The 20,073-nt window shown below is 40.5% G+C and overlaps 1 protein-coding gene across 4 annotated transcripts in view; it reads right to left on the bottom strand.

The window, feature by feature from the left end:
* The window catches only part of LRRC28 (leucine rich repeat containing 28), a 50,649-nt gene that overhangs the window by 18,342 nt on the left and 12,234 nt on the right, over positions 1–20,073 (bottom strand). For 2 of the 4 annotated variants that reach the window (XM_050309025.1, XM_050309026.1), the window contains exons 5-6: positions 4,680–4,728; positions 489–695 (exon numbers count right to left, since the gene is read on the bottom strand). In XM_050309025.1, the coding sequence (XP_050164982.1) occupies positions 489–695; positions 4,680–4,728 (256 nt within the window). The remainder of the gene's footprint in view (positions 1–488; positions 696–4,679; positions 4,729–20,073) is intronic. The other 2 variants (XM_050309024.1, XM_050309023.1) reach the window with 1 other exon arrangement.

The following is a 20,073-nucleotide window of genomic DNA, read 5'->3' as shown; positions in this document are numbered from 1 at the left end:
ACAGCACAAACTCAGCCTGTGCTGGATTATGTGGTGCTGATGTTCCTAATGCTGAAACACAGTTTATAGGGAGTTACTGGGATTCCACAGCAAGTTTTAAACCCTTGCTGAAGGATCTTGGTTAAATCCTCAGATCCAGCAAACAGAAACAGATCATTCCCCAAAGTGGTGGAACTCAGATTACACACTACTATATTTAAGCACAGCATCATTTCAACTTTTTTCCCCTCAGCTAGCTAAAAATAAAGCAAATTTGATAGCTGCCTTATTGCTTGAAAAAAGCCACGAAACCTTAACCTGCATTTTTAAAATTAACATATTTTCCAACAACGCCACCGGCGGTGACAACTTCACAAACAGAGTTTGCGGGGGGACCACCGAAGAGACTCACTTGTTGGGTTGGTGTGGTTTTTGGGTTTTTTTTTTAATTACTGGGGACAGAAAGTTTGTTTTCCGGCCGCCCCCGGCGCGGGGAGGGGGTGACTCACCCAGGGGCAGGAATGCCAGGCGGTTCCCGGCCATGGACAGCTCGTTGAGGCTCGGCAGCTGGCACAGGTGGCGGGGCACGTACCACAGGTGGTTCCTGTCCGCCGTCAGGTACTGCAGGGACAGGCACATGTGCAGCCGCTCCGGGAGAGTCATCAGCCTGTTGGTGGAGATGTCCAGGGTCTGCAGCTCCCTCAGGTCTCCAACCTCTGCAAATCCAAACAGGCGTTAATGATTACATATTTTCAACAAGACCACCACAAGAAAATATCTCAAACTGAAAAAAAGTTCATCAGCGAGCTGTGCTGCTTTTCGTTTTCTTAAAATACTGTTCTATCAATCCATGTTGAGAACTGACACTAAAAATCTCCATCATCTTCGTATTTCAAACCTTTCTGATGAGGAACACTTATCAGTTAGGCTGTGTGTTCAAAAATGAGATCATTCACAGAGCATTCCTGAGTTGTGGCAATTCCTACCATCAAAAATATTAAGCATCTTTCTAGTCCTAAATCAGAACTAGAAAAAACCACCCAAAACAAACCCAAAATACACAAAACATATTACAAAAAGCTTGCTAATATTGAGGGTGTTTTGCAGGACCCCAAAGTCACGCAAATTCAAGTGAAATGAGTGGGTTTTTCGACCACTGAGGATGATGCATTGAGGGATTATTAAGATTCTCTTCCACTGAGAGTTACAAACACATGCACAGCACTTCTTGCTCACTGACAGCCTTTCCCCCCAGGAGCACCACCTCTGTCTTCATAATACAATTCAGAAGACCTGTTTTAAATTAGAAATGAAATTTCTTGAAACCAGTTATAATGTTACAAAAGTTATATTGTAGGAAGATACTTCACTAAGTTCCAAGCTACAGTTGCAGTAACCACAGCTTCTAGAGATTGTTTTTATTGGTTGAAGAATTTAAAAGTACATTTTCTGTTTTAAAGAGCATTGTATAATTTTTTTTAACGCAGGCAACAAATTGCATTCTTAGAAGTCTGCAAGATGTGATCACGAAAGTACTTTCACTTGTGCAACAGTGATTTTCCCTGTGCCTGGCCTGTGGAACCGGGATGCAGGACTGCCTGACAAATACATTTAAAATATATTAAGCAGACCTACAGGTTATCTAATTGCTCATTTAGTTATTCTTTTACATACTGCATAATTCTATAAATTATTTCCCCAAAACATGGGGAACAGTTTGCCTTTGTTTTTTCAATACTTCACAGCAGTGGAACCAACTCACCACGTGCTCAGTGCCCCCTAATCCTCCCTGCAGTTCTCAGCATCTTGCAGACCCAAATGTACTTTGCTTCTCAGCTGAGTGGAACCAGCTCTTGCATCTGAGAGCTGCTAAAAACAAGATTCACTCGAATTTTCTGCACTGAAAACACCAGACAATCTCCACAATCTGTACAATTTACAGCTCCATCTCCCAGATTTTCTTACAGAGATATAAATAGGGGTAACGCTGTTTAAGTTAAAGCGAAACAGAACCTGTTGTGCCCTTGAGCTCTTTGCAGCAGGAACTCGAAAATTCACTGTTCCCCGAGCTCTGAGGTAGCACCTTGTATATACTACACCCAGAGAAGGAAACAAAACACCAGGTTAACTCCAAGCTGCCTTCTACACAATGAGGAAAAGAAGCTGACTTTGGAAAAAGCAGCTCTAAACGTTACTTTCAAGACTGGAAGAATGAAAAGGCAACAAAGGGAAGCTGTAATTCAGCATTAGAGATTTTCACACAGTAATTAAACAAAATGTGTGTGCACATTTAAAAGGAGTTTCTGCCCGCTGCAAACAATCCCAGCATTAACTACAATACTCAACAACACAGTATATGCATCCCTTTATAAATATTACTGACAGAAGCAGCTGCTGAAGACAGATGACCACATTCTTCAAACCTCCCAGTTTTTATGTCATCAGGAATAATAAGCTTTACTCAAAAAGTTGGTTTGTTTTTTTTTTTTTTTAACAAGATTGAAAATAAATGACAAAAGCAAAATAATGGCTACTAAATAGCACAAAACTACCGTGCAAAGAACTGCAGCAGATCTCATTTTGAAAGAGTTTTATATTCATCACAAAGCCATATGCTTGAAAACAGTGACAGGAAAAGAGCCACCTACATTCAGCCAAACCACTGACCACATGCAGTCAATAATAGGCCCAGCTATTTTCATGCACTAACCTTTTTCTCTGCCACTAAAAACAGTTCTCTAGTTCACTTTAGGTCCAAAATCCCATAAATGTTACGGTTGGCAAAGCTGGCAGAGTTTCAAAGGCATTGCTAGAATGATATGTTTCAAATCTAAGAGGAAATAAAAGTATTCTCACTTTATCCTTCATCCAAAAAACACATACTTGCCCAAAACTTCATCCTCTCTACCTTAATCTTCCAATGCATACCAGATGTAAACATCCACTTTCAACACACAGTGCCACATGTTGCAGAAACACCCCCGACCCACAGTGAAGCTAAAGAGTAAACCAAACAACACCAAGTGCCATCATATTAAAAATATAACCCTCACATTAAAGCAATAACCCCCAGACTCTCCACTCCAGTGCTCAAAGCTCTTTTTGAAGAACGTGCTCAGACATTTACTAATGACACTAAATTGGCTTCCGTCTCATGAAAGCAAAGGAAAACAATAAAGAGGAATAACACAAAATATAAACAGTCCATTAATAAGGTTTTTCAAGCTTTTAGTTACTAAATACTATTATCCATGCTTTAAAAGCCTTGCAACATAAATACTGGAGGAAGCCTTGGCTAACAAACACAGTGAAAGATTTGCAAATCCCTCCCTTGCTGTCACCTCATCAAGCACAAAGATACACAAGAAGTGAACTTTGGAAATTTCCAGCAGATCCAGAAAGGAAAATGGAAAAAGAGTTGATGAGGGGACTTGCAGAGATTCCCCCCACCTCCCCAAGGATAAGAAAGAGACAAGAATTACACATCACCCTTAAACCCCATTGAGGACCTCCAACTGCATTTAAACAGATTAATAGAGGTGTAATTTAAAATTTCCATCAGCTCCAGAATTAACACCATCAGACCCAGCCCAGCAGAGCGCTGAGCCCCCACTCTGGTGTCAGAAGGCAGCGAAGAATCCTCAGCTGAGCCGCAGACCCAGCCCTGTGGAGGCAGAGCCCCAGCACGACCTTCCCGTGTGGGCTCCTGGCCCTGCGTTTCACCCGTGTCCATGTGCATGGATTCCTGCCATCACACGGGGCTGGGCGATTCCACAGGCAATTCCATCTGGCACCAACGTGTTCGTGGGGCACACACAGAGGGCTGACAGGCTGTGAATCCACACCCGGCCCCATCTCCCCGACACGCCGGGCCGGTGCCCTCACGCTGCCCCCTGAGGGGAGTCTGAGGCACACAGAAACCCTGCAGGATCTATTCTAGAACTGTCAGCCCGGGAGTAATAAATTCCACCTTTTGCATCCCTGATAAGGTGCAGATTTTCAGAAGTGATTTCTGGAGGCTCCCAAAAAGCAGCCTTGGCATTTGTTGTGAGGAGTTTTCCCAACGACTTGGAAAAAGGACAAGTGAACTGTCATGTCGTGCACTTGGGTTTTCAACAGAAAACTGCCTGATAGGTCTGTCCCCACCCCCAAAAAACATCAGCAAAGAAACATCAGTATACCTTTTTTCTTTTTTTTTTTTTTTTAACATAAAACCTGGAAAGAATTTCAGGAAATTTCCAAAATGACTAACCTTCTAAGAAAACTGATTGTGTTTGTGTAAACATACCCAGAAACAAGAAAAAAAAAAAAATCCATGTCTCATTCAGGGGGTTCAAATGCCAGCTTTTAAAATTAATTCCCCTGGCTTTATGTGAAAGAAACACAAAAAACCCATCTGGAAATAAGCAGCCTATACAAAATAGAATAATTGCCAAAGGCAACTCAAACTTCCTTAATCTTTCTGGGGGTACAGGCCTCACCAGCTGCACGACCCAAAAATAACTAACAGTTTTCTCTACATTTCAAGAGTAATCCCACCTTTCCCTGATGGGCCATAAACCAGAATTTCATCCAAAGATATATGAAACACATACACAGTTGGATTGGGGTGTATGGAAGGCATGGGTTTACTTTAAATCTGAGTCTTTATATCGCAGTAAAGTTAAAAAAAGGGGGACAGGAAAGGGCTACAGACCTACCTGCATGAGAATGCACCTCAAAGCAGGATATTAAGAGAAAGCAGAGAACCTACAAGGAATGGAAAAAGGGACTGATCAGCAAAGAGAGCTCTGGCACTTGGAGGTCAGGCTGCACAAGTTCAATGCAAACTGCCAGGAGGCCAGGAAAATGGGGACCCACAGACAGACAAAAGGTTTCTCAACCAGAAATAAAAGAGCAAGAAAAGAAGAACTGGTGTCAACAAGGGGTAGAAATGAGGAGGACAAATGTAATATTAAATTAGCTTTTTGCATCATTTTTTCCTGTAAGAATAATGCTGTGTATGAGGACAGAGACGGAATACCTCATGGGAACAAGGACAAAGCACTGCAAATTACCACATCCATTACTAAAATGAAATGAGGCTGCTTAAAAAAATTCCATCCCAGAATACTGGAAAAAAAAAAAAAAAAAAAAAAGGGTTATATATCAAAATTGCAGACTCAGGCACGAGGATTCTCAATGAACAGGACATTTTCTGGGATAGCAGCCTAGGGCTGGAGAAGGAATGTAGAACCTGTGTTCAAAAAGCCCTGTAAATGCGAGCTCAGCTCTCCCCAGCATCTCACAACAACTGTGCTAAGGGGAAAGAGCAACCAGTGACTGGAAGGTAAACAGGGAGCAGAATGAAAATGCAACCCAGATCTTCTCAAATGTAAATCATGTCACACTGGCTCACTGTTCTTTGATGAAATTTCCTGGTTACTGGTAACACATGAGTATCACATCTCATGGCAAATTACTGGGATGGAGAAAATATTACTAGTGGTGGTGTTCCTCCAGGCTCTGCTTTGTTCAGACCCTCCATTTTGCAGCTGGGTAAAAATCAATATTAACTTTTGAGTTGCTATCACACAAGCACTTAAAGTAATAAATAGCAAAAAATTGTCACAGAGGAAGAAGAGCAACAACTTTAAGACTTAAGTAGTAGAAATGGAAAGATAAAGAACACAAAATCAGCTTGATAAGAAGGGGCTGCAAGTCAGGGCTCTGCTTGAAATAGTGAAGAGAGGGACTAAGTCTACTTGTTCACGACCTAAGAGCAACAAGCCCTAGTTAAAATAAGGCAATTTCTACACACAGCATTACATCAGGAGCAAGGAAGTATGTGAATTCCTTTTTATTGCAGGGAATAATGATGGGCTTGCTGTGATCATACAAACACCCTGCAACCAAAGGGTTCTACAGGAGGTGATGGATCCACCCTGCACTGCCTGTTCCAGGGCTGCAGCACTCTGTGCTAACAAATCCTTGCTACACACCATGCAGGGATGGTTTCCAGCTTGTGTTACCCACAGGGACACATCCTTATGAATCCTGACAAAATGGAGCTCTGTGGGGAGTGGCTGTGACTGTGAACTCCGTGCACCCAGTGATCCCTCCCTTTCCTGGGTTCTAAAATGGATGTTGGTTGCTCCAGGATAGGAACAGAAGGTGCTAAAATTGGCTCCCCCTCCTTGACCCTTGAAATGATGTTTTTATCAACCTCCGTGAGCCTGAGCACAAGATGCATTTTCCTCTCAGACCTGTAAAATCACGTGCTGATGAGAAAAAGGTGTTTGAAGTCTTTCATACTCACAAAGCTCACAACCTGTCCCACTAGAAAAAAAAAATCCAAGTCTCTACATTCCCAAGAATCTGAAGTGGATTCTATTATCAATTTAAAACTGTAACAGACAGGAGATATAAATTTATATTGCTGAGAGTGTGATGGAAAAGATCTCCTTTAGATCTGCTCCAGGATGTCTCAGGAGGACTTAAAGAGACTTTAAGATGGTTAAAACAAATTAAATAGCCTATTATATATTACATTACATTTACCATCCTACCACACAGCTCACATTTCATAGCCTATAAAAATTAAATTTTCTAGCACAAATTGACACTTAAGGTAGACCTGTGCCATCTTCAAGCAAGGAAGTTTGGCCATAACTGAAAACTGGTATCATTAGATTTAAGGACAGTGAAAGGGGCAGGCAAATCAAATCCCATTTACATTTTAACACTACTCTATGCAGCTCTTTTTCTGTGTTGGGTGAGAGAGCTTGAAAAATGTTCTGTTTCTCAAGTCTAATAGACCTGAAGATTATTTTCCTTGTCTTTTTTTCTCATAAAGCCCAGTATTTCCTTAGTATTTTAAGAACAAAAAAGAAGAGGTACTGGAAGAGATCTTGTGATACTGCAACTCTTTTATGAATAACTCATTTTTAAATAAGGTGCCGAATGAGTTCAAACCCATAAAAATTCTATGGAAGAAAAATGCCTCTATCCCAGATGATCAAACTTGAATCTATTAATTTTAAAGCAATACTTACAGCTGCATTTCACACAAATATTCTGGCTGGAAAGAACAGGGGAAAAAGATTTTTTTTCTGGGGCAGGATAGTCTTTGTGAACAGACCATAGTCATGCAACACCCCTCAAAGCTGTTCCCAATTCGTGGTTTCACCTCCTTCAGCCATAAACTACATTGACTCTTCTCCAAAACACTTCACCAGCAGACAAAGCCCAAAACCAAATGAAAAATACACACACTTCTACTCAATAGACTCCAAATAGAATCTTTTTTCCCCCTTTCAACCCTGCTAAATGTCACACGCCAATTTAGTACCAATCCTTATTTATTTGGTGCCATCATTCACAAGCAAAGGTGAGAAAAGTGGCTCCCTGAAGTCCAATCTTGCTAAACAGTAATTTTAGGGCAGCTAAAAATGGCTGAAAATAGACATCAGGCATGAGGGTCTCATTAAGTCAAACCCTTCTAAAGGTCAGTGGTTCCCCATCTTGCACCACAATTAAACACCAGTGGCAGCTGTTTGTATGTCCTGGGCTCTGTGCTCCCCTCAGCACCACACAGAGAGCACAGATCCACAGTGGTTATTAGCCTGTGCTCCCTATTTCCCCTCAGGGCGGGTTTGGAATTCCATTTCTGCCCACAATTTGATGGTCTCAATGGGAACAGTTAGAACAAATCAGGTGATAAAAATACCAGAAATTATCCTAGATGAGAAAGGTGGAGAAGGTGGGTGATAGGGAGAGAAAAATTTGTTTATTCACAAAGGTAACTCAAGGCCATGAAATGATCAGGTTGGCTGTTTTTTTGGTTTGGTCCTGGGTTTTTTGTTTGTTTGTTTGGTTTGTTTTTTTCCAGAAGACAACCTATCCTTTCATTTTGTTCTAATGTGCTCTGCCTAGAACTTGACTGCCCCACAGCAAGGTACTGCTGCTGCACAAACAAGTTAGAGATGTGAAATATATTATTCTTCTTCTATGGTTTTATTAATTGATATCCCAATTTTTCACTAGAGCAGCCAAAATGAAGTGTAAAGAGACAGAATGGTACTTTGTCAAATATATGGGCATGAAAAATTCTTCCAGCACCTTACAGAAAAAAGTCTCTTCTTTAGGGAGTGATGTATTTTTGTTGTTGTCTTTCCTTCGAGGAGCAGCTGTTTCCCTTTCTCTGGGTGTTCCTGGGTGGTATGAACATAAACAAATGTGACATGAATAAAGCATGAGACCTGTTATATCCTCTTGTTTTGTTTATGTCTGACTATCTTTACTGTTGCACATCATCTACCATTCACTGTGCACTAATATGGAAAGGGGGGGGAGGGAAAGCCCTCCAGAAAAACTTTGTGCTCAAAAGACAGAGCTGCTGATTTGAACTCAAGCTGCTGGACATCAGAGATGGCCACTACAGCACAACAAACCAGTGCTCAGCTAGAACTGAGGCAAACCGAAGGAGTATCCTAAGGAGAGAGCAGGGAGAGCTCAGGAAATCACAGACACAGGGCCAGTCCTGGCTGTAAATTCTAGGACAGCTTTTCCCTTTCTTCTTCCAAGGAAAAACTTCAGCTCAACACAACAGAGTGGTCTCTCTGACAAACACAGATCAGTGGCTCCCACCCCGTTCCTACAGTGGTGTCTAAATAATCCAGGCAAAGACCCTTCTGTTGTGACTGTTGCTATCAACCGTTTCCAACCAACTCACAACACACACAGCTTTCTTCCTTTCCTTCAAGTTACTTAGGATTACTCCTTTTAATTCTTCTCCACTAAAAGCATAACAAAAGCAATAGGTGCAGGTTCAAGTTTCATCTTTCAGTGGAAAAGCAGAACATTAGTATCAAGCCATGTTATGGGTTGATTATTGTACTACTGGGAAATACCACACAACACTCGGGTCAAACTCTGCCTTCAGAACAAAAAAAAAAAAAAAGCAACAAATTTGTGTGGGATGAGGGCAAGGAAAAGATTCAAAAGAAGAGCTTTAGCTTGGAACCATGTTTAAGGCAGTGGAGTCACCATATTTGTTTTTTAAATGAATGCTAATGGATGGGACTGTCTGAAGTCCTATGAAAATAAGAGTTCTTCCAGGTCACTACTACAAATTGCAACAGTAATTACAGGGGAGGGACTGATTAAATGTTCACAGGAAATATTCCCAATATAACAGAGGTGAAAACTATGGGTCCAGATGTCCTTTCCTAGCAGCAGCAGGAGATGCTCTTGCCCCTCCTCACTTGTCCAGCCTGTGCTGAACCAGCAGCTTGGCTGATGAGGCAGCAGCTGCTTTAAGGACGTGGTTACTACCGAGAAAAACGGTATGGACCAACTACTAACAGTTTCTATCTGAGATTATCAATAAAAAGAACACATTATGACTTCAAACAACACTAGCAACGTCTCTGCATTTTATAAATGCTGAGAACAACTGCAAGCCTTGTGTTAATCAGTGGCACTTTCAGCTGTTCAGTGTTTCAAATCAGCACAAAGTAGACAAGAAAGGCTCGCAATGACACTCCAAACCCCCCATCGAGTCATCCCGAATTGCATTCCTTTAGCTACACAAATAAGTAGTCTTAGTTCATAAAGCTCTCAAATGTTAAATAATTACCAACTGGAGTACACTTGGTATCAAAGCCTTTCATGCAGAATGACAATTTGATGCAGATTTGGACAATGTCACTGCAATAACATTAAGAGAACTGAAACACAGGTATCAGACTCTGTGTGTGTGACATGAACCACAGGAAGGTTAATCCCACCTCGTACCTCCAGTTCCACACACTCCCTTCACAGGCCTTTTCCATTTAGATTTAGAGTCAGTAAATGACGCGTTTTATTTTGCCTCAATTCATTCAACAGACCAGCTGAGTAGAAACAAGGATGTCAATAACAAGGAGTAATTTAACTCTCTCACAATGGGACGTAAAAAAGAAAATTATACTTGATCAACAAGGTCAAAGTGGAAATTGATACATTGTAAAATTTCTTCTGTTGCACAGCACTAACAGTTTGTGTTTGTTCACTTGCAAAGACTGGATGACTTTGTTCTCCAAGCTCCCCTGAGCACTCAATCCCTACTACTAAATTGCATTTGCTTAATGCACAAGTAAAATCAACTACCTGTTAATACAGCTAATCACTGCACATAGGTTAGAGAGAGCTCAGGGAAAGATAAAACCCCCAAGGAAACCAAGAGACAAAAGCACCTTCTTAGATAACTTTATTTATCAAGACTAGAGAGTTTAGGGGGAAAACAAGTTAACTTTTAACACCCAATCCTAAAAACTGCAAAAACTAAGCTTCAAGAGCTGATTTTTAACTCTCACAAAGGTTAATTTGGTGTAATGAAGATCTCAAAAATTAGGAATTAGTAAGAGGTTTTACATAAAAAATGACTGGCAAATTAGTTAACAGGTAATTATCTTCTGAAAACTAAATAGCTCAGTGGGCTCTATGAATTAACCACTACTGAAATTCATGAGCAAGTTTGCAGCAAATACACACTGTTTAACTGCCACCAACCTTGGTTTGGTGGTGAATGATACAGTGAACCAGAGTTTTCACCATTTCTTTATTTATTTTAAGACAATGTCAGTAAAGGCAGTAAACATGGACATAACCCCCTGAAAGGCTGGTTTTGCTTGTATAGCTTACTTGATCTCAGCTTAGGACCCTCCCAAAATAAGTCAGTGCAGCAAAGCAAAGTTAGAGCCCTTTGGCAGCAGAGCACACTTGACTTCAGTAAGGCCTTCCTAAGGTACACCTGGCCTTTGCCAAGCAGTCACTACACACATTTACAAACTGCTGAGAAATGCCAGAGAAAAAAAGAGCTGCAGTTTAATATCTGTTCAGAGCTGAGGTTCTCTGAACGCCTGACTAAACACCACTGAACAGATTGTCGGTATTAAAGAAGTTCTCATACTACAGAAACACAAACACCATCTGTAGATGAAACATCTCTCTCAAAATACATCCACAGCTCTGGAGGTTTAGTCTCAGCCTTATCAATACACATCTGTCTTCACCCATGTGAACAGCTCTTGGCAAACGTTTACGAGAGACACCCTTAAAACTCCTTTTAAGTTCAGTTTTACTTTTGGGTAACAGCTCTAAACCAAAGACTTTTACAAGTATTTTAAAGAGCATCTGTTTTGAAGTTGCAGGAGTGAGTTCATGTATCTCACATGTGTAACCAGGAAAGCCTTATCTTTACTATCAGATCATCAACATCAAGAATTCAGTGCCGACAGATGAGTTAGAAACCAACTTTTTCTGCAATTCCTTCACTCAGGGAGCCAGCCTGATATGAGGCACTGTATGATTATTTGAGGTTAATTTGGGGGAATATGCCCTCAATAAGAAGTGATGACTTTTGTAAGAAGAGTCAAAGGGAAGAGCCTTGCTAGAAGTCCAGCACCCCTCCTCTCCCAAGGGCAGACAAGCTGGTACTCGAGGAGAATCCACCTCATGAGGGCCCCAGGCTGTGTTGGGGTTGCTCAGAACGTGACTCCTGCCAGCCCTCACACGGAAAAACCCCTGGATTAAATTCCAAAGATGAGGCTTTGCTGTGCTCTCAGTAAAGGATTCAGCATGTTGAGGGAAGAAGTTTCAAAAGGAGGGGAATGGCACCGTAACAGAAGTCACAGCAACTTAACGTGAATATTACACCTTAAAAGAAGTTACAGCAATTTATGTGAATTTTGTTTTGCTCTAGATTTTTTTGAACACAAGAATAAAGTTAAAAGATCCTAAAGATTCCTTTTTGGGTTAAGCAAAAAAACCCTCTCCACGATATCTTAGCACAGATCCAAGCATTCTATCACAACATACACAAGGGTGATCACATGAATTTCCAGCAGTCCTGCTGACAGTTGTACAGCAAACCAGGCAGACAAGCAAGGAGCCATCACACCTTCTCATCCATGAAGATTATCAAAGGGGACACGAGCAATTTTGGGGGTGGAAGGGGATTTGCCAAAGCTATGGACAGAGTAATGATCTACAGAGCTTTAGAGCCCAGGCAGGTAATAAGGAATGTTAGGTTTTATAGTCTTTATGGATTTCCAGATACATTTATATAATTAAAACCTTCCAACACTCCCAAGCAAGAAAACACCACAGAACTGCATCCCTACAAAATTAAATTCCTGGTAATCTGCTTTTCTACATCTTAGATTCAACTCCAGAAGAATAAGGTTGACCAAAAGCAACCAGAGACCCTCCATTTCTCTTTTCTCTCCTCTGCAGTCAATAAACCTGCATAAAACAAACACCACAAATGGAATAATGACTGAATGCAAACACAACTGTGGCCACTTACACAGTGATTTTTTTTTCCTGTAGTACATAACTGTGTCACAATGAGTCCTCTCCATAAACCTCAAACCCTAGTTTTCAAACAATCAAAACACAAACCCCAAATAATTCTAGTTGACCTTCATTATTTAGGTCTGTGTGCCAGGTCTAATCAGCTCTCACGAGCGCATTCCACTTCTTAAAAAACAGACTGTAGAAATACATTTCTCAAACTAAAAGGAACAGAATGCATTGTTTTGATGCTACAGCCTGCAGCCCTTTATCTGAGTTTTATCAAAGTGTACCCTATCACTGATCAAAGCAGCAATGACAACTTAATGTTCTTTAAAGTTATATATTGCTGCATAAACTTCCCACTTTTGTCTCATGGCCTCTGGCTCCCCTTGTCATTGGGAGTCTATTCAAAGGTCAGACTTTCTTTCCAAAGCCCTCAGTTCCCAAGTGGCAGCTCCAACCCTGGCAGGAGTTGGGAGTAGAGCAAGGGGGGATAATTCCATCAGGGCTCTGTTCTCAAACACCCCAGAAACTTCAGGTTGTCATTTCTTCTGGCAGAGGTTTGTTTGAATGACTGCGTGGTATGTTAATCCATGAACTATTTGTGTGTGGTAGCAGCACTTCCACATTCCCCTATTACTCACTTTATTATCATCTAAACACTATTTCTCACTCTACTATTAAAATATTTCATTTTAAATTCCTTTCAATTTATTATTTTGCATATGCCACATGATTGGCTTTTAAAAACAAAGTTTCAAAGTTACTTAAGACATGCAAGAAAAAAAAAAATCTGTATTTTAACAATTCACTGAGAAATCTCAAATGGAGTTTACTAGAAAAATGTTATGCAATTTTATGTTTAATGAACTGTGTGGAAATGAGAAATGTACTTAGGACTCCTTATTTAATAAAAAGGCATAAAAATGCATCATGACTACCACATTTCTACAGTTATCCAACATCTCAGTTTTAAGCTTCAGATGGATGTTTGTCAGAGCACTCTAAACAGCTTCAAAATTCCTGTCTCCTCTCCACAAACAAGAGGAAAACCCCTGGAGAAACAGGGTTTACAGTCAGGAGAGAAATCAAGGACTGCCGGGCAGAAGAATGAGCCGGGATTAGAGAGGCACCACCAAACCCTCAACAATAGAGAATCCAGTTAAATCTGCTCCCATCCTCTCAGGAATGCGGGAACCATCCAAGCACCCTCCATTAGAAGCAGCTCAAAGTCCTTTATCTCCTATCTCAGAGCCCTGGAGGGGAACAGCTATGGGGGAAAGCCCATGGCCCAGAGCTCCAAACAGACGTGTCCCTGCAAGGATTCCCATTTCCACCAGCACTGCAGGGCCAGGAGCACCACTGGGAATAACTGGCTGGGCTCTTCCTGCTGCATCCTGATTTCACCTACACCTCACCAGGTTTCTTAGCAACTCCTCGTCCAAGGAGGAAAGGAACCGGGAGGGACCGCAGGGGGTAATTCTTCGAGTTTAGTGCATGGAAGCTTTCCCTAGGATTTCACATGGAACAGCAGGGAACAAGTGGCAACACTGACCCAGTCTCAGATTCCAGTTTCAAAGCTAAAACCATAGGGATCCGGGATTCAGAACTGGGAATGAAGAAACTGGGCAACAGGTCACAGGCAGCCTGGCACAGTCTGACCCTCTACAACCACCTTCATTCTACACTGGAACTCTCACGAAAATTTGGTGGCCAGTAAGAATTGTCACCTTAAAAAGGGAATCTTTACAGGTCAGAATTCCAACCAAACCAGGATGGTCTGAGATGGACAGCAGCCTGCTCCCAGACACTCCCAGATCTGTTAATGAACTCAGGAATTACATCTGCTCGTGTTTAAAATACAGTCAAAACTCAACCAGGCACAGATTTTTTTCCATGTTAAAGCATCACCAAAACTAGAGGAGGCTTTAAAAAAAGGTGTGATCGATGCAAAATCATTATCATTTTGCCAATATGCAAGAAATAAGAAAAAAACCCGAAATCAGTACAGTTATGTTACAATTCTGAGCCACCTTTAAATATTATAAAACTAATTAGGAAAACTCAAACAGCTTGTGCTACAATAGGATTTTAGCCATCAATTTACTGTTGTGAAGCCTCGGTGCCAGGTTCAGTTTGTCCCTGATTTGTTTTCCTGATATGTGATGACCACAAAAGTTAAAATCTGTTTTAGAAAACTGCACGTACTGGGAAATATAATGCACTGAACCCATTTTACTTTTTTTTTTTTTTTAACTAAAAACATGCTCATTAAAGGCGCTTAATTTCCAAATACTTTTTCCCAGTGATTGTGCTAAATCAGAATAGCAGATTTTAAGATGGAATTTTCGAGTCCAACGAGCCTGGGAGACACAAAGCGAGATTTGAATCCATAATTCAAATGCTGCAAGGAAAGACACTGATGGCTCCTTCCAACTGGTTCCTATTAGTCTGCAGATTAATGAATTACAACACATACATGCTCAGCACATGCATTGCTGAGGACCTGCTGTGAGACCCCAGAATGAGCAATACCACAGGCCATTGTTGAAAGAGACACTTTGGTGGGGTTTTTTGCGTTTCTTAACGTCATTTCTGCTGCAGTTACGGGAAATATTTCAGTTCCAGCGAGCCCAACAGACCATCTGGAAGAAGTGTTGGAACAAAGGCATATATTGGAAGAACATTTTAAGCAGAAAATATAGGTCTAGAATTTTTCTGACTGTATGTTTATACTGTATTTGTTACCAGCATCCAGTGACATTACGAATTATACTGAAAAAATGTGGGATGACAGCAACAAAGGGGCTTTTAAAACCCCCTCAGTGGGGGGGAAAGGGGAAGAAAAATAAAGGGGCAAGCAGACAAAGAGAGAAGAGGGAGCAGCTCCGTGCCCAGATGACTCACTCTGACACACGATACAGGTGAGGGGACACAGGAAAAACTTCAGTTAACAAAAATTTCCAGGAATTTAGTGGAAATTTTTTTATTCTCTGTCTTCACTTCCCTCCTCATAAATTTAAAGCACTCCGAAGTACTAGTGGTCCTCCTGAGATTTTAACCCAAACCAAATGTGTGAGCGAGGCAGACTTGTCACAAAATCTCACGCAACCAACACCCTTTCGTTCCGTGGGTACCGCTGGGCTCGGACGGGCGTGGAAGTGAATCCATCGGGAATACCAACTGTACAAAGCACTGCCCTGTGCTTTGGTCACCTCTCCTCAGGTCACAAAGTCCAATCCCAACCACTGCCATTTTGTTCCCCACTCCTCTGTGCTGTAATTTCATCTGTCCCACAGAAAACTCACTCCTTCCAGGCTGCCTGGATTGGGCTGCGCTGGAGTTTATACAAGATCAAAACACTGAAAAAAACTTTTCCTCCTAGAAATCCAAAGAATGTCTTAGAGATACTATCAGGTATTTTTACTGGGCTCCTGCATTAATACAGTGTAATTACTGAGCCATACTAATCCTGAAGTGAAAAACATGATTCAGTAACAGGCAAGTGTGGGGAAGTTTTATATGAATGTAGGTAAAAAAAATAATAATTACCTGGTGCTGAACCTAAGAGGTAATGTAAACCTTAGTATGCTGACTCTGGAGTTTATACAGTAAATTGAAGCTAGAAATTAATTATTAAAAAACACATATTTTACAGATCTGTGCAAATAAAACCTTATTTTTAATAATTAGGCATCAACTACTTCAAGGAAAACAACATATTATTATAATAATTAACATATTTTTATTTAGGAGTCCATGCTGCTTTAAATAGTCCCCTATTTCCAGAGTGCAGAGCTCATGTAACCTAATCTGTGTTTTCCTCAAATCCCCACAAGTCCATTTACTCAAAAACACCACGCTCCTGGATGGGTGCCTGGAGAACCAAACCTGGCCCGTCGTGCATATTTTTATCCCTGTTACTAAATTAGGAAAGCAGAGTGGACTAAGGTTATGCCAACTTGGAAAAAAAGAACAGGGTCTGCATCGGTTTGTGCCTTTGCTTTTAAAGTCACAATCATCACCAAAAAAAAAAAAAAAAATTTGAGACGGTAATAAAAGCAGAAGGGAGATCTGGGGGGAGCAGGGAAGAAACAAGGGATCTGCTCCCCCTCCATTTTGAAGGCTCTAAACTTGTGTTCCACAGTTTGATTTAACAAAATGAGTTCGGACGACGCATTTTCATGCCAGGGTCTAGAGTAAGAATAGAATTATTGGCATGCTGTGCCCATGATCAGTGGAAATCTACTGTGGAAAGGAGGGAGGGAAGAAGTCATGTTTATATGCCCTTAATTAAGATTTACTGAAATCCCTTATATTGAGCTCTATTCAGAATTACTCAGTTGGGTATTCAAGAAGCCTTTACCAGTGAAATGTTGGTTATGAATAGTAAATACAGATATTGTACTTTTACAGCAACATTGAAAAAGTGAGAGAAGTGAATATGCAGTTTGCATGTCTGAAAGTTTCCCTTGCCCCCAATCAGTAAAGCAAATTCCAAAGCTTTGCAATAATCACTCAACATTCTGAGAGTTACTGTATAAACAAAGCAGCAATCAACAATTATCACTCCATTTATAATTTGAATAACGATTGCACCTTTCTTGACACTACCACTGAAGTTACCTATGCATGAGAAAATTATCTAGGATTTATCTCTAAGTTATATATTTCAAAATTCATTTTCCTGGCCTCTTCCAGCCTCCTGGAAGCTCAAGTAGTTTCAGTTACAAAGGCTCACTGATCTTCCCGCTATTAATTTCCTATTAACTCGAGGGTTATTCATTAGGGAGAGATAATTATTAATTTCCTAATAATGGGTGGAGAGACTCAATCCTCCCCAATATTAAACATGATCAGCCTCAAAAAAGGTGTGGTCTTAACAAATGGAATGGGAACACCCAGGTTCTATTTCTGGCTAACACTGACTCCTGCTGTGGCCTGGAGCAAATCACTTCTGTTAAAAACACTTTTTTCCACTCTGTAAAATGAGGATAACACTCCCTTATCAGCTTCACAGGATCTTTCTCAAATGCTTTGAAGATGAAGTTTTATAAGCCTACAAATGTATTTTAATGAGTCTTGCAGTGGCTGTATTTCTAAAACAATTTGCTTTACTTAAAAAGGGCAAGGATTTGAGGAGAAACGAAAGGACGAGTCCATGTGCTGTCACCTCCCTGATATTGCTGAAGTTTGCACTTTTAAAGACATCAAAAGTAGGAGACATTTTCCTTCAGACTCTACCTAAAGGAAGCAAAATGGCAACAAGCGGAGGAAAGGTGCAGAATTCTCAGGGAACACCACAGGAACTGAACTGGAGGCCACACATTCCCTCTCTGGGGCACTCGCTGAACCTGCCTTTGTCTCTCAGAGCTGAACCCCCTCAGCAGCTGCTGCTGCCCCCCCTCCCCTGCAAAGCCCCTCCAGAAACACCACCCCACACTTTACAGCAAGTTTTTAAATCATTTGACCACTTTTTGGGTTTTTTTTTTTTGCTCGATCCATGCACTCAACTCCTGATTTTTAAAGCTCCCTGACAGCAAACACAAAGGGAACTTTGCTCCAGCCCATGGAAAGACAACTGCTGATTTTTTTTTCCCCACCCTTCTTAAAGGGAATTTTGCCAAAAGATGGGCTGGGACCATAAACCATACCCTCTTCTTTAATTACTTAGCTTTTGCTCTTGACTTGGCAAAACATGAAGCTTTTCATTTTAGTAAATCTATAATTAACTCCAGCATGTGCTGAGTAAACATAACCTCATTTTTAATTAAATCTTCGAACAAGATGCTACAACTTGCCATTTCTAAGGAGAAGTACCTCTCAAGTAACGTGCAATAAAAAAAAAAAAAAAATCTAATCCTTGTCAAATAAGAAACTTAAGTCCAAATCTGAGCATAACCCACCCTCTTTTAAGCCATCTGTTCTCCAAACATGCACTCACCAACTACGAGACCAAAATGTGAACCTGAGGAGCCCCCTCTGCACATCAAAAGTTTCCAAATCAACCCAAATCTAAACAGTAACACTGGAAAACTGGGATAACCTTGGCTTTGGGACTCCTCAAAAGTAATTTTTATAGTACATTTCACTGGATTTTTTTCCTTTTTTCTATGCAAATGATGCTGTAGTTCTCACACAAAGAGAAAATAAATATCACTTCTCAAGAATGAAAGGAGATGAAATATCATATGCATTATAAACATCAGAAACAAAGGGGAGCTTTCTAATTAATCATTCATAAGTGAGAAGATTCAGAAAATTTACTTCTGACAGCACATTCACATAGGATAACTCTACAATTCTAAATTAAAATGAAACATCAATTCACTGCATAAAAGGAGAAATCTCTAAAAAGAAAAAAGTTAAGCTACTGTGAAAACACAATGTCAGCTCTAAGTCAAGCTTACACATGAACTAATGAAATAATATGAAGTAACCATCTTTTGTTTATGCTGATTTTTTTCAGTAAGATCTCTGCTGTTACACATTTCCAAATGGCCCTCAAGAATTTAAGATTATTCAAGTGTTAAACAGCAGAAAACTTCACAGAACTTGACTTCATGCTCAAGAATTACATATACCAGAGCCAAATAAACAAACCAAGAGACTGCTAAAGACAGAAGCTACAAGATTTACAAAAAAAAAAAAAAAAAGTGCATTTAAATGAAAGCAAGTCCTCAAGAGAACTTTGTAACGTTAAATCTCATATTACTTGTCTGCAACTCTTTTAATCAGCCCTCCTTTGAAAGGCAGAACCTCTTAGGGATCGTGATTACCAGCAAATCATCTTAGACACTGATGACTCTCCTTTAGGCAGAAGCTGGTCCACTCTTTCAAGTATATTCAAATTATGACATGAGGAGAATTTTATACAGCATTTTCTTCCAGCTCTTTTCTATTATATTTCCATTTCAGCAGGGTCATCTTTGCAGCTCCCACAGCCAGAGGATGCCCAAGTTTCACACCCTGAGGCCAAAGCACAGGATCTCACCTGGGGTGACACCGACTGGGAGTGTCTGCTGAGCACGGGGGAAGGATCAGCATTTACACCACACACAAAGCACCTTCTCCCCTCCGAGGGACACAATTCCCTGCTGCACCTGATGCCCACATTTCCTCCTCCTGATTTCTTCAGGAAACTCCAGCTCATGGATTCACACTGGCTGCACATACTTTTATCATTCTCCCTCAATCCCTCCCTTAAAATCACTTTTTAAAACTCGTTGGACAATCGTGACCGAATCCTGACAGAAGCAGAGTGCTCTTTGTTATTAAACTCTCACAAGTTTTATGGAAACAGAGAGACTAAAATCTTGCCCATCCCATGGAAGATAAACCACAGCCCAACCTCTATCAGGGTCTGAAGAATGTCCACAATCAGACTAGTGGCTTAAATCTAAATCTTAAATGCTACTCCTTCAATTGTTTTAAAATTTGATTTCTACAAGGCAAATCTTAAACACTAATGAATGAATGTTAAGAGCACAACTGTGGAACAAAACAATTAAAAATGGATAATGAATCAACATATGCTATTAATTGCATTGTTTCTTGCAGCTCTTAATCACAATTAAGGAAGACACAACAGAGAATCATTCTTAAAAATTAAAATGCAATAGAACAGTGGGGGTGTTTGAACATCTAATGACAAACATTTACCATCCAACTGTTCTGCAGTTGTGCTGAAGACATTTTTAGCAGTTGGTTTAGGATATTTCTAAGAGTATCCTCCTAGATATCCATGGAGTTTCTAAAAAAACTGAGGGTATT

This window comes from Myiozetetes cayanensis, unplaced genomic scaffold (assembly GCF_022539395.1).
Source record: "Myiozetetes cayanensis isolate MyiCay16 unplaced genomic scaffold, myiCay2020 scf14, whole genome shotgun sequence".
NCBI lineage: Eukaryota > Metazoa > Chordata > Aves > Passeriformes > Tyrannidae > Myiozetetes > Myiozetetes cayanensis.
This window is presented reverse-complemented; position numbering and strand designations above follow the sequence as displayed.